This window comes from Callithrix jacchus, chromosome 6 (assembly GCF_049354715.1).
Source record: "Callithrix jacchus isolate 240 chromosome 6, calJac240_pri, whole genome shotgun sequence".
NCBI classification, from domain to species: Eukaryota; Metazoa; Chordata; class Mammalia; order Primates; family Cebidae; genus Callithrix; species Callithrix jacchus.
Genome location: NC_133507.1, coordinates 157,485,395 through 157,501,032, shown reverse-complemented (window position 1 = coordinate 157,501,032; position 15,638 = coordinate 157,485,395). Strand labels below are relative to the sequence as shown.

At 49.0% G+C, this 15,638-nt stretch overlaps 1 protein-coding gene across 3 annotated transcripts in view; it reads left to right on the top strand.

The window, feature by feature from the left end:
* Positions 1-15,638, top strand: part of ASB18 (ankyrin repeat and SOCS box containing 18) — a 74,475-nt gene that overhangs the window by 10,082 nt on the left and 48,755 nt on the right. Inside the window, exon 2 of one of the 3 annotated variants that reach the window (XM_002749949.6) lies at positions 13,270-13,392. The exons of 1 other annotated variant lie outside the window; for it this stretch is intronic. In XM_002749949.6, coding sequence (XP_002749995.3) covers positions 13,270-13,392 — 123 coding nt within the window. Of the gene's footprint in view, positions 1-13,058; positions 13,393-15,638 lie in introns of those variants that run through there. One more of the 3 variants, XM_078328866.1, reaches the window with a different exon arrangement.

The following is a 15,638-nucleotide window of genomic DNA, read 5'->3' as shown; positions in this document are numbered from 1 at the left end:
AAAAAAAAGAGCAGGTTTCATGGGAGGGAAGAGGTGAAACGTGAGCAGAGAGAAGGGTGCAGTATGTTCGACATATGGAGATGAGTCATGTAACTCTTCCTCCCACAAACCTGCCATGGTTCTGTACTGCCTACAGCAAAGGCCGGCACTAGGGCCTGTGGGCTGGCTGCCTGTTTTTATGAATAAAGTTTTATTGGAACTCAGTCACCTCCTTCATTTACGTATTCTTTATGGCTGCTTTCATGTGAGTGTGGCAGAATTGGGCAGTTGCCACAGAGACCATATGACCTGCAAAATGTAAACTCTTGACTGTCTGGCACTTTATGGAATAAGTTTGGTGACTCCTGTCCAATAACACACAGTTTAAATTCTGTAGCAGGCACCCAAAGGCCCAAAGATGTGCCCTGAGCTCACTCAGCCCTGCCATTTTCTCCTAGCGTCCCTGCAGCTCCCCTCAGAGACTGATTAGTCACAGGGCTACTCTGAATGTGGTGGGAGGCAGGAGGCACGCGGAAGGGTTAGGCACCGAAATTCACAGTAAGCATTTAGACATGTTTACGGCAATGCAACGCATTAACATAACATCCATGTGTGTCATTTGCAGACATGTAATTACCTGTCGGTTTTTGGTCTTATTTTTGCCAGTAACTAATTTCATAGGATTTTGAAAGAGAGTCAGACCAGGTGAAGAGGCTCAGGTCTGTAATCCCAGCACTTTGGAAGGCTGAGGTGGGAGGATTGCTTGAGCCCAGGGGTTCAGTGTTACAGTGAGCTATGATTGTGCCACTGCACTGCAGCCTAGGCAACAATGTGAGATGCCAGCCTTAAAAAATAAAATATAAAAATAAAAATAAAGACTGAGCCCCTTGAATGAGAATCAATCCACAACAAATTAGAACCAGAAAAGAAAATCCTTGGTCCCTCACCTGGGGTGCTAGAGAAACTCTGGTTCAAGCCAGGTCTCCACAGCACCTCAGTCCCCAGCCCCCTCCTGGCCTTCGCACAGCCACCTCCTCTGCTGCTTCCTGTCCTCTCGTGTGCCAGCAACACACCCACCATCCTCCCAGAGGGCTCGCGAGCTGAGGGGTCAGCGTTGGATCCTGACTGGAGCTTGCTTGGCAGGGAACTTCCTAGGATCAACACCCAGAAAGCCAGGCTGGCAAGGGAGGTGGGGATCCTTGACGCCACCTACCTGTGCCTTGGCTGACCGCAAGGGCAGCTCTGAGACAGATATGACCTGTCACAGTCTTCCGTGCATGAGGCCAAAATGGCAGGACGGCTCTGGCTGCACCTGGATCCATCACTGGATCCGGCCATCTTGGGAAGGGTGTTCTTGGGTGAGGCAGCTCTGCAGCTGCGGTAAACCCTGGAGGAGCTGACGGCTGGGGTGACACGTCCTCCCTACAGCTGGGATCTGGGTGGCTCATCTCTGTGCACCAAAGGCTCTAGGACCCTCTCTCCTCCCAGCCCTGAATCACAGGCCTGCTTCATTTCCTACTCAGGTGCCCCTCTGCCTGACCCCTCCACATCATCAAAGGGCTGGCTGCCTTCCTGACTGCACCTGTGTTCCCATGCACCATAGCATGGTGGCTAGTGACTCCTGCCTCTTGCTCAGGCCAGAACATAGGGTACAGCTCCCCCCAGCAATAGATCAAGAGGAGGAAACAGACATCCTGGGGAGGAAATGCACCTTCCGCATCCTACATATCCCTCTCGCTTTTCTCAGATGCCACATTGGGGGAAGCTGGCCCTATCCCTACCACATCACTCCGATCCCTTACCTTCACCTTAACACCAGTACCTCCATATAGCCGTGATCTGATTCCACCACTGGTTAATAGCGGCCATGTCTGCCCACCCACTCAATTCAACATTCCTTAAAGGCAAGAATTTCGTGTGTGTGTGTGTGTGTGTGTGTGTGTGTGTGTATGAGAGAGAGAGAGAGAGATGGAGTCTCGCTCACTCTGTTGCTCAGGCTGGAGTGCAGTGGCGCAATCTTAACTCACTACAACCTCTGCCTCCCAGGTTCAAGCAATTCTCCTGTCTCCACCTCCCAAGTATCTGGGACTGTAGGCACAAACCACCATGCTCGTCTAATTTTTGTACTTTTATTAAAGACGGGGTTTCACCATGTTGGTCAGGCTGGTCTGGAACTCCTGACCTCAGGTGATCCACCTGCCTTGGCCTCCCAAGGTGCTGAGATTACAGGCGTGAGCCACCGTGCCCAGCCAGATTTCTATTTATTTCTCTAAGCTTCTAATACCTGAAGAATGCTCTGTACAGGTAAACTCAGTATAGGACATTTCCAAACTGAACAGAAATGTACCCTCCCACCTGCAAACTGGGGTAGCGCTAGTGTCACTGAACTCTTCAAAAACTTGACTTTTAAAAAAATCTTTCACAATAGGCAAAAAGATCTCTTGTCATTTTTAACCTGCATTTTAAGTTAGTAAAACTGGACACGACGTGCAGGTTTGGGCAGTCACTTACAGTTCTTACCATTTTTTTCCTGTTTTTCTGCTGGAAGTTTAAAGTCCTCATTTTGGACCTTAACTCCATCAGACAAAACTGGCCTCACGTTGCTGTATGCAGCATCGACCAAATCGTCTCCCAGACCGCCCTTCTCGACTGCAGGGTGGGTAAACTTCTCATTTCTAGAAGGGATATAAAGGGTCACAGGGCAGAACAATCAGACGAAACCAACTTCAAGAGAGAAGTATTTTGCTCCCTGTGTGAGATTCATAAAAAACAATCAGTCCGAACATGCAATTTGTCTCAAGAGGCAAGAGCTGCAATTTTACCATGTAATTAAATCCCCATGCCAGCTGTAAAGAAACTTCTTCGCCTTTTTCAGGGAGAGCTTCAATGATACGCTTTCCAGCAACGTCCCCAGAGTCTATAAATGTCCTTCCAAGGCTATTTACTCGTGGTTGTGCACGCGGAGGATTGGGCCGCTGCGTTTTGTACTCATCCACAGCGGATACACGGCGTTCAAGGACACCTTTGTTGCTGAGCTTCCAAAAAAGCCCTCCTGGGCTGCCAATGAAAGTGGCACTTGACCTTTGGATAAGATCACATTAATAATGGGAAGTGACTGTTGTTCTGCATTATCCACACTGGGCTTGGCAGCAACGACGGGAAAATAAGTTAGCGAGGTGGTTTCCTCCCTTATTGTGTTCCTCCACATGATGGAAATGAGATTTCTTAATAATGTGAAATCAGCACAGACAATTTAAGTCATTATTAATAGATGCACTTGATCTGAGGAAGTAAAATGTTGTAACGTTTTGTTAAATGAGGTGTGCCGCGCTAACGTTATTATTCAGAGAGGAGGTGGAGCTACTTTAACATTTTGATATTAATGTCTGTGTGACTAGCTCTGGTGGATGGATGTGTCCTGGAACGCTTAAAAGCAGAACTTTATACACCTGCCCAGCTTCTTATTTTTAAAACATTTTTTTTTTAAATTCTGCAGGGAGTGGGGTGAAGGAAAGGTGGCTTTAGACATTAAAACAGGAAGAATAAAGACCAGAAAAAGGTGTGGAAGTAACTCCACTGGAAGGCCTGACGCTGTTGCACCAGGTGGAAGGGATATCCTCATCCCAGAGTCCATGGACTTAGTTCACGGGCATTTACAGAAACCCTTCGCCTGGGAAGTATGAAAGTGACCAGGTCAGCAGCGTGCACTGGCATATTTAAGAGTGCACGAAATCTCACAGTGGCCACAAGGGTGGACTTCCTGCCCCTGTCTGTTCACGTGGACACTTGACCCCAGAAGGAAGCCAGACATTTGCCAAAGACCCAGGAAAGGATTTAAACATTTGCCCTTCCCCTAGAACAAGAGAAAATGTCAGGGGCATCCTGCAGCCTCAAAAACTCTACCTCTTGGCTTGAAGCCATGGAAAGTTGTGGCCATGGAGAACACAGCTCGCCAGCCCCAGGTTTCAGCCTCAGCTAGATTAATCCCTGGAGGCTTCTGGAAAAAGAAAAATCACTAGTCAACTCAATGGCAGGAAGCAAAGATCCCAATATCACGTGAAAATAATAATCACCATTCAAATACTACCATTTGGATATCCCATTATAATTTCAAGGTGGATTTTACTTTCATCATTTCACTTGATCCAGAGGCAAAAAAGAACTTTCTCATTAGCTACTGACATTATAGGACTCAGTTAGAAAGAACTCGTGTTTCTGTCTCCTGCAGACAAAACATTGTGTTTATTATTTAGGTCTCCAAAATATTCTGCGCAAAATTATATTTAAATCCAGTTGACTACCTGGCTAGTGTTAGAGGAATTCAGTCTATTCATTCAGCCACCCAGACACAAGCCAGGCTCCTCTCCTGTTTGGATTCTTTTTGTTTTTTTTTTTTTTTTTCTTTTTTTGGTGGGGGGTGATGGGAGACAGAGTCTCACTCTGTCGCCCAGGCTGGAGTGCGATGGCATGATCTCGGCTCACTACAATCTCCACATCCTGGGTTCAAGTGATTCTCCTGCCTCAGCCTCCGGAGTAGCTGGGATTACAGGCTCCCACCACCGCGCCTGGCTTTTTGTATTTTTAGTAGAGACGGGGTTTCACTATGTTGGCCAGGCTGGTCTCGAACTCCTGACCTCGTGATCCGCCTGCCTCAGCCTCCCAAAGTACTGGGATTACAGGCTTGAGCCACTGCACCCAGCCCCCTGCTTACATTCTTGCCTTCCTTTTCCTAAATTTACTTCATGCTCTGCAACAAAAGACCACAGCAGTTACCTTTTTTGAGCACTCTGCCACGGCCCGCCCACACGGATGAGCTTCCTCCGTCAAATAGGTACCATTTGAAAAACTAAAAACATTATATGTACTGGTTTGGAGAAAAGTATATCCATCAGAATCCCTGTCTTTCAAGAAAGGGCACTGTATTTGTTCAGAAGCATCTCCTTGGAACTTCTGAACCTGCTCCAAGCACCCTGGAGTAGAAGTTGAAACACCATGGGTCCTGGTCATGCACAGAACAGCACTGAAGGAAAAGGTGGGAGCATGTCCATGGTTGTACCAGAGAGAAGGAAGCAGAAGTGGAAATGAAAAGTGGAATAAGGCTGTGCAAACTGCGACTGGCCCTTCACATCCTCAGTGTGACTGCCAGATGCACTAAGTGATGCTATTAGTGGGCTACCCTGAAAGCAAAGCAACCAACCAAGAAAAATCAAAGGAGCCAATTGTGGCTGCCTTGTGGGAGGAGAGCGGAAGGTACACAATGCAAGCCAACACAGAGGTCAAGGGCAACACCAGGAAGCAAAGCACAGGCGCTCTCAGGGGTTCTCGGAGGGACTCTCCGTTCCACAAAGCCAAGAGTCCCAATGAGAAAGGGAACTTAAATCGACATCTGTCTGACACGTTACTCTTACTGTACAGGCATGCTCTGAAGGTTTTCAAACACTTTGCTGCATTTATGCCACCTAAATTTGAGTATAAATATTAATGCATCAAAACAACCAACAACCTCCGAACTTAACAAGAGAAAGAAACTTCTAGAGCCCCAAACAGGGAGCCCATAGCAGTGAGTAGCTGTTTAAGCCGCAGATTCCTGTGCGCCTGGGGTTTGAATGCCTTTGCCTGCTTTGTGGCATTGATTGAGCCAACCCGTTGCTCTGACCTGTTGAGATCTTTTGGAATCTTGTCTGTGTCATGCTCCATGCCATCCGTCAGGTAGCTATCCTTCCATATATTCATTCAAATCACTGATATGTATCATAAAGAATGAGGCAAGTCCAGAGATAAAAGCCATTCTGCACAGCGTGGTGAGGATCACACATTACACAGCTGCCTTTCACCGCCATGATTCTCAACCCTGGCTGCCTGTTAGAAGCACCTGGGGACTCTTGAACCGTCCCCACGCCCAGGCTCACCTCCGGCCCATTATACCTGAAACTTTCAGGTGGGCTCCAGCCATCGTGTTTTTAAAGTTCCCCAGGTGATCCAGTCCTGCAGCCAAGGTTTGAACCACTGCTGTCGAGGCACCATGTGTACTATTTCTCCAGTGTGCATTAGGTAGCCAGAGTCTCCTAAAGAACGACTCACACTGTTTCCATCTTCTCCAAGAGGCTTTCATGAAACTTTCATTACAAGTTGTTACCTACACATTCTCTGCATATTTATGATAAACCATGTCAAAAAAGAAAACTCTGGTTCACCCTGATGTGTTCCTAGTGACTCACGGAGTTCCAGAGGACTCCACTGCATTTTCTTTTTTTTTTGAGACAGAGTTTCGCTCTTTGTTACCCAGGCTGGAGTGCAATGGCGCAATCTCGGCTCACCGCAACCTCCGCCTCCTGGGTTCAGGCAATTCTCCTGCCTCAGCCTCCTGAGTAGCTGGGATTACCAGCATGTGCCACCATGCCAGCTAATTTTTTGTATTTTTAGTAGAGACGGGGTTTCACCACGTTGACCTGGATGGTCTCAATCTCTTGACCTTGTAATCCACCCGCCTTGGCCTCCCAAAGTGCTGGGATTACAGGCATGAGCCACCACGCCCAGCCTCCACTGCATTTTCTAAACACTCCCAATCCATTCTTTTCATAATCCCTGTACGGATCTTGTCCAGATCTCATGTCGAGATCATGAGTCTGAGGAATCCAAAGTGTCTTTCCACTTGAAAACTAAACCCCTAGTCTTCTGGTCCTTCTTTTACCACAGTTCCTCAAAGATTTTGACAATTGTTCGGGAACTCCATACACGAATTGAAAGAAGCTGAATTTGTATATGTGCTGAAGTTGGCAGAGAAGATAAAACCCGAGTTGTATCTTGAGGCTATGCATTGGCTTTGACTAAGCGGAGAAGGGTGAGGACCAAAAAAATAATGAGATTAAAATGACTTGACCCAAGCAAGCTATAGATAATACGAAGGCAGCAGGTAACAAAGAGCCCAGCCAAGAGCACTGGGTCAGAACACAGTCATTCACACAACTGCAGGACTTCGTTCAGCTGCTGGAAAAGAAGACGAAAGAAGCCTGTCTGCCGGAGTCCTCTACTCCTTGCTTTCTCCTGTTTGATCCTGGCAGGCAGACGCATTGTTAGGTTTTTGTGCCTCTGAACCCTCAAACCTTAAGACTCACCCTAAAACATAGTAAAGACTACGTACATGCTTATTGAATGAATGAATAAATGAATGAATGGGTTAGTTTTCAGGTTTGTTTCATGCAGTCATCAACATGTGGCTCTTCTTTAAAAAATAAAGACAGCTCTCTGCCATGCTTCTGAAGGAATCTGCATGTCTTACTTATGAACTAATGCTATCTACCAGGAGCTATTTTTAAAGCTCTCTCTCACACACACAAGTCTGTTCCTTGACTACTACGCCTTACCTACTGAAATCAAGCTTGGATATTTAGGGCGCTGTTGACAAATGACACTGGAAAGCTAAATGTAGCGTCTAATGCAGTGTGGAATGACTTTGATCCCTGGACTTACCTCCAGTGTCCCACCCCTTTTAAAAATAACCAATGACAAGCTATATCAGGCATCAGAAAATTTGTTAAAGTGAAACACCAGTCCAAGTTGGATCAGATTATAGCTGTGCCTGAGTAAGAAATGTATCTAATCACAAACAATCAGTCTGAGAAAAAATAAAACGACAACATGGCTATGCTTAGAGAAATGAAGACCCAAAGAGCTTCATACTGCTGGGGAAATGCATAGTGCAGCTACAGGACACACACATGAAGGAGGAAAGGACTTGACACCGAAGCCCGCCATGTTGTTCTGGTGGACGTTAGAGAAGGGAAGTGGTCTGCACCGTGAAACTGTTGGTCATTTATGCAAGAAAATGCATTTTATCTCTGATGAAGGCTCTGAGTTCCTTGTAAACAGGGTCTATTTCTTCTTTGCTGATGCATTTCCCACTGCACCAGCAGACTCCTAGGCACACAGTGGACCCTTTGGGAAAAAAAAAAAACCTCTGCTGTTCCCATTGATGCTGCTTTTGCTACTGATGATATGGATGAGGGAGATAAACTTTAAAAACACATGAAGCAAGGTTTTCAAGAGTTCTCAGGAGGCAGACGGTAGCCAAGGGTTTTTTTTTTTTTTTTTGAGATGGAGTCTTGCTCTGTCACCAAAGCCCAAGTGCAGTAGTGTGATCTCGGCTCCCTGCAACCTCCACCTCCCAGGTTCAAGCAGCAATTCTCCTGCCTTAGCCTCCCTAAAAGCTGGGATTACAGGCATGTGCCAGCACACCAGGCTAATTTTTGTATTTTTAATAGAAACAGGGTTTCACCATGTTGCTAGGCTGGTCTTGAACTCCTGACCTCAAGTGATCTGTCTGCCTAGACTTCCCAAAGTGCTGGGATCATAGACATGAGCTACCGCGCTGGCCCAGGTCTTCTTACAACACCTGTAGAGGTCTCTACTGGTGGGGTAAAGTGGGCTGTGCAGTGAGGCCCACAGATCTGAGGCAGGTCCTTACCCTGAGCACCTGAGACCTGCCCTAGTCCAGCTGAGCACCCATGTTACTACGGCGTTCTTCCCTAAGGGCAAAGGCAACAGATGGCCAAGAATGAGAGCAAGAACCACTGAGGAATTTTAATGTTGAGCACATTTCAAAGAGTCCAGTCCATTCTTTCTCTCCACCATTTGCATTGAAGACCTTGTGTGTGGAACACTGCAGGGCATGGAGAGCTTTCCAAAGAGGAAGAAGCAGCTCCCACCATCCCTCAAGAAGATCATGGTGAAGCAGGACACAGACTAGGACCCAGCAGTAATAGCGGAGTGCCCAGTGCCACCGTCAGGGTGCAAGGACAGACATCAGGACTGGTCTTGGAGGTCAGGGGAGGCTAAGCCCTGTTGGAGGATGAATGAGGCAGGCCAGGCAAGGAGGGAAAAAGAAGGACCGTAGGCAGAAGGAACAGCCTGTACAGACCTGGAGAGATGAAGGCACGGTCAGGGGACTGCAGATCCCCGTGCTCAGGTGTGGCATGCTCTAGGGACGACAGTGAGGGCAACATAGGAAGCCCTTGGGCATTGGCTATGCCAGGATTGAGAAGCCTTGAGAAAGGTAAGTGAGTCTGTGAGTCCCAGTTTCCTCATCTGCAAATGACATCAAGGGTATCCACCTGCAGGGAGACACCTGACACAGAGTCAGTAGCAGTGGATGTCCAGGGAGCAGCAGCCCCCAGTGCAGCTGTCCCTGACCCCCAAGAGCTAAGCCTCATGGGCCCTTCTGCAGCCTCAGAACTGAGCCTCCACCCAGAGGTCAGACAAACATGGTAAAAGATAAACCCATGGCCCCTGTAGCAGCCAACTTGGGTCATGGCCAAGTCTCTCCAAACACCCAGCCGAGGCTAACTCTCACCCGTGTGAGCCCCTCAGCTTTCACAGCACAGCCCCTGCCCCTTATCCCCCTGCATCATAGATGGCCAGACATGGCCTCGTCCCTCCCCACCCAGCACTCCTGCTGCCCTCCTCTGTAGAAGAAGAGAGGTGGGTTTTATCACGGGGTAAACCTCCAGGCCTTGGGTCAGCCCATGCACATAAACTCATGCCTGTAACTAGGGTCAGATCAAGGGTTCTACAGCCAGGGTCAGAACACATCGATATCAAGCTATAAATGTGTGTGGTTTCTACTCCACCCTTTGCTGCAATCTCTTCTAAGGAAAATCAAAGCTCTCCCTTTGCTGGGCACCCCTTCATTGTAGAAGATCTGGGTGAAAGGGGCAACCCAGAAGCCAGGCTACTCTTCCAAATAAAGAGCCCACACAGAAAGCCTGCTCTGGCTGGACACTCAGAGGTCGGGGGGCACTTAGCAAGGGTTAGGGGGAGTCACAGGGCAGCCTTTGTGTGCAGAGAAGACTGAGAGAGAAGAAATAGGATAAGAGGAGGCTTAAGAAGTTTGAGTGTGACCAGGGATGCACAGCCCGGTGAGCTCTATTCCTTGATTTCACATCTTTTTCCCTGTTGTTTCTCTGCAGTTGCTTCCCGGTTGCAATACCACGTGGGGACCGGATCCCATCGGTCCCCAGGTCAAACACTGGACATGAGCAAATGGGGGCTTATGCTATTCCTACCTCCCTAGGCGAGGGCCTGCTTAGCCCTCCTGGCACTGCTCCACTAGCCTTCTCTCTCTCTACTCATCCAGGCAAAGCTCTCCTGAGCCTTTCACCTCCCTCCAGCCTCTGCTCACGTGGTTTGTGTTGTGCACAGGCCAAAGGATTCTGTAGCCCACTGTCCTTGGCTCATTCCAACTTCCTGGTGGGGAAAAACAGAAAGAAAGAGAGAAAGAGGGAGAGAGAGAGAGAGAAAGAAAGAAAGAGAGAGAGAAAGAGAGAGAAAGAAAAAAGAAAGAAAGAAATAAAGAAAAAGAAAGAAAGGGAGAAAGAGAGAAAGAGAAAGAGAAGTGGAAGGAAGGAAGGAAAGAGGGGAGGGAGGGAGAGACAGTCTAGGCGTGGTGGCTCACACCTGTAATCCCAGCATTTTGAGAGGCCAAAGTGGATGGTTCACCTGAGGTCAGGAGTTTGAGACCATCCTAGCCGACATGGTGAAACCCTGCCTCTACTAAACATACAAAAATTAGCTGGGTGTGGTGGCAAATACCTGTAATCCCAGCTACTCAGGAAGCTGAGGCAAGAGAACCAGTTGAACCCTGGAGGCAGAGGTTGCAGTGAGCATAGATCACACCACTACACTCCAGCCTGAATGTGAGAACCTGGGCATTGGCAGTGTCCAATGGGGCCTCCCTCACACATCCTCGGAGTGGCCACAGCCCTTGAAACACACATCTGCTCATCACTGGTCATTGCAACAGAGAACATGGATGGGATAAAAAGCAAAAAGACATTCTTCAAAGCAAGAAAGAGAAGCCTCACTTATTTTAGGTAGTACTTTTTTTTTTTTTGGAGACAGGGTCTCACTCCACTGTCCAACCTGGAGTACAGTGGCACAATCCCAAGCTCTACTGATCCTCCCACCTTAGCCCCCCGAGTAACTGGGACTGCAGGTGCACAGCACTATGTCCAGCTAATTTTTTATTTTTTTAGAGAGATAGAGGAAGTCTTGCTATCTGCCTGGTCTCAAACTCCTGGACTCAACCAATCCTCCTACCTTGACCTCCCAAAGTGCTGGAATTGTCCAGACAAGGTGGCTCATGCCTGTAATCCCAGCACTTTGGGAGACTGAGGTGGGCAGATCACTTGAAAGCAAGAGTTTGAGACTAGTCTGGCCAAAATGATGAAACCCCATCTCTACTGAAAATACAGACACACTCAAAAGAAAATCAGCAGGGCATGGTGGTGCGTGCCTGTAATCCCAGCTACACGAGAGGCTGAGGCAGGAGAATCACCTGAACCCAGAAGGCAAAGGATCTGTCTGAGTACAAGGAGCCAGTCCCCAGTGGTCAGCACCTCGGTGCTCCTCTCTGGTGGAACGCTGGTCCATCCAGCCCACAGTCATGGAGAGCACTGCTGGCTTGGGGGAGCTGATTTTAAATATGGTACTTTTTTTTAAACCTGAGAGGATATTACTGCAAAGATTGCAGTGAGTGGAGATGGCACCACCGCACTCCAGCCTGGGTGACAGAGCAAGACTCCGTCTCAAAAAGACGAAAAAAAAAAATGCCGGGATTATAGGTGTGAGCCACCGTGCCCAGCCAGTAACTACTTATTAGCAAGAATTGGCTGTGGTTAAGTCTTAACTTCCAGAGCAGAGGCCGACTTTTCCCATGAGGGGCTGGATAATAAACATTCCATCTTTGCAGGGAATGCAGTCACTGTAACCACGACTGAGCTCTGCCGTCATAAACTCAAGAGCATATGTAAATGTATGAGCATGGTGGGGCTCCCGGTAAATTTACTTATGGGCAGTGAAATTTGAATTCATGTACTTTCACCTATCATGAAATCTTCTTCTTCTTTTGATTTTTCCCAACTATTGATAAATATAGAAACCAGCCGGGTGAGGTGGCTCACACCTGTAATCCCAGCACTTTGGGAAGCCAAGACAGGCGCATCATGAGGTCAGGAGTTGGAGACCAGCCTGGCCAACATGGTGAAACCCTGTCTCTACTAAAAATACAAAATTTAGCTAGACGTGATGACATGTGCCTGTAATCCCAGCTACTTGGAAGACTGGGGCAGGAGAATCCCTTAAAATCGGAAGACAGAGGTTGCAGTGAGCCAAGATTGTGCCACTGTACTCCAGCCTGGACAAAAGAATGAAACTCTGTCTCAAAAAAAAAAAAAAGTAGAAACCATTTGTAGCACCCAAACCATACAAGAGCTGGGAGTGGAGAGCACCAGGCAGTGACGGCAGACAGACCCTTGCAGCCCTGTCAACCCGAGAGTAGGTCCTGCTACCTGCCACCGCCTTCGCTTGGAGAGAAACTAAATCCTGGGCGGCCAAGAGCCCTCTCTGGAAAATGGCTCCTGACAGCGCTGGCCCAGTTCTGAGTAGGTCCTGCCTGATGCAACTGGAAGCCACCTGAGTGGCGTGGTGGACAGAGGACAGACTCTGGAGACAGATGCACATGGGTTCCAATGACAACACAGCCACTAACTTGCTGAGCGGCGGTGACCACGCTATTTCCTTCATGTGGTTGTTATTGGGAGTAAATATCGTAATACTTAAAAAGCACCTGGCGTACAACTGGGTGCTTCATAAATACTTGTCTCTTTCCTCTGAGTTTAAGACTTTTATTTACAGATTCTAAATATGGTACTTTTTTTTAAACTGAGAGGATATTACTTATTTGCTAAGTATCTGGTCACTAAAGTCAGATTTATAAGCGAGTCACTTACTCCACACAAACAGGTGAATGCAATGCTATTTAAGACTGGGGAATCATCTGCCCAACAGCAGGATAAAGGGTCCATCACAGTTAAATGTGCGCTGGGAGTCTGCCCTCAGTGCATGGAGAGCTGCTTTGGAGCTATCCAGATGTCTGTCTCCGGACACATCTATATCATCACAAAGTGGGTGGCTGAGCGCTGTGGCATCCCGGTGGTCACATGCTCCTGGTCATATCAAGTAACCTTTATCACATCGGAGCCCACAGGAGTTATAAATACACCACCATTGAGCCCCAACTGGATGACAATTGAGTAATGACAATAGAAATAGCTCACACTCCATAAGACCATCTTTCCCGTTCCTGAAGAACTGTTCTGAAATCAACGGCATTGCAAATGGAGAGACAGCCAGGGCCAGAGAGAGGAAAACTTCAAATCTTTCAAAAGATGGAGAAGGAGCCTCAAGCTACAGCAGGGTCCCCAGTGCTGGAGTACCACACTGCCCTGGTGGCAGGAGACCTGGACCATCTTCAGCCTCTCATGGACCAGTTCTTCCGGGATGCCAACGTGGTGTTTGAGATCAATACGGATGAGATGGAATGGCAGGTGAAATCTCCAGCCACGTTTGGACTGTCAGGTACCCTTGTTCTTTAAAGCTCATTTATTTTTTAAGGGCTACTAATACTCTCCTGGAACGTAAGGCTCCTGTGTGTAGACTGGGCACAGTGGCCCTGGGTTTAACATACATGAGAAAAGGACCTCAGATGAAATTTGCTCTGCAGTGGTTTTGAAGTGTAGGTTTTAGGTGATGGCATGTAGGAGATCCCACTGGAAAGGCAAAGCAGCGACTGGTGGGAACGGCTGTCTGATGATGCTGGGCGTGCCTCTTGTCTTTACAGAGGAGCGTCGGGTTGGGTGCAGAGCTGCCCGTACTGCATCTGGCAGCCAGGGAGGTGGGTGCTGGAAAAGGAAAGTCTCTCCTTTGATTGCACTTGGAGCAGCCTCTGGCACACAGCTTTGTGTGAGGTCCTTCTATGAATTTGCAAATGCCACAACTGCAGCAGGGTGACCAGGGCACAGCCAGCATTAGTAGGGGCAGGACCCCAGGGCTCTCTGTAGATCCTCCTCCTGAAATCCGGGGAAGCCCAAGAATGGGGAAGGAAAGGGGAAGAAACCAGAGGTCCCGACTTCGTACATGTCTGCAGGTACCCTTGCTGCCTGAACACGGTCACTGTGAGCCGGGCAGGCAAGCAGACCTCCCAAGTGGAGAGAGGTCCCCTCCTTCCCCGCCCACTCAGGATGTGCAGACACTCGCTGCCCACCAGGCTGCCTCTGGGGCTTTCTCGGCTGGCACTCTGCTTTGGGCACCCCACCGACCACAGGCTCAGATGCAGCACGTTTACCAAGAAGGTTCATGTGTTGAAATCTATAGCAGTTCTGCCAGACCATGGTGTTTGAGATTCTGGGGTCAGTGGCTGGTGGCCAGTGTCCCATGTTCCTGACTCTTGAGCTCTGGCAGGCGAAGAATGCAGAAGGTCGGCTTCCAACACAGTTCTGTTTATACCTCACATGGGGAGAAGGGAATAAACTCAAAACACTGTCAGAGGGCCGAGCAGCTCCTGCCAACCAGGGAGGCGGTGGGGGCTGCAGGAAAGGGAAACGGCAGTTCCAGCTGGGGCTGCACGTCCCAGCTGAGCCCTTCTGGGCCTCCTCTCCCTTGCCTGTCCCAGACCAAAAATGCCAACTGCAACCCTGGACATACACATACGCAAATGTCACAGTTTCAAACAGACAGCCATGTTCACCCATTATTTGCACATTGTCTGTATCACAATCAGGTTCCTCTTTCCCTCCTGAATCTTCCCACCCCTGAGTTCTGCTCCTGTTCTGTGGCACACCTGGACGACAGGATGCTGGAGCGTGCCCACAGTGAAGGGATGTGGCTGGTACTGAGGAAATCGCAGCCCCAACACTAAGTATCGGCCTGGGGCCTCCAGGCAGGCTGGAAAGAGGGGGAGGGAGCGCTCAGGCTGCCTGGATTCCAGGCTCCTTCCACTGCAACATGTGAGTGAATTCCTGACTGCCCTGCAGCAGGTCCAGCAGCAGAAACAAACAGACCCTGTTTGAAAACAGCGGCCCCATGTGTTCTACCCGCTCTGGTGAAAAGACTTCCCGGTGGCCAATTCCAGCTCCCCTGGTGGGAAGGGATCTGTCTGAGTACACGGAGCCAGTCCCCAGTGGTCAGCACCTCGGTGCCCCTCTGTGGTGGAATGCTGGTCCATCCAGCCCACAGTCATGGAGAGAACTGCTGGCTTGGGGGAGCTGATGCTTAGGGGGACCTACAACATGCAGAGAAGCCTTAATCCATGTCCCTCCTGGTGTCAGAACTGAAACCAGAGGGTTGGAGTTACAGAAAGCTGATTTTAGGCTTCCTGCCCGAATCTCCAAGGACCTGGAGATGGTGCTGGCCCACGCTATGCCTGAGCTAGGTGCCCACCTACGGCTTCTTCCCATCAGTCTCTGGGAAGACTCAGGAATCCAGGGTGGGTTTACTGAGCTGCTAGGGGAGGGTGGGGCTGGGTTGGGGACTTTCATTCCCCAAAGAAGGCAGTAAGTAGCCTTCATCTCTCAGAAAAATGAGCTGAATCAAAAAACCAAGAGCTGGTGCCTGCAGGAATGTAGGTTATTATCATCATGTGGCTAACAATGTAGATAGCCTACATCCATCACCCCCTCCAGATCGGACCTGGGCTTCACTGGGAAGGGCAGCCCCGACCCATGAGACTCCCTGTCCACGGGGCCTCTGGCCACAACCATTCCACAGCAGTCCCACTGTCCCCCTTCCCCCACTGAGTTCACAACAAGCTCCAGACTGGGCCTTGG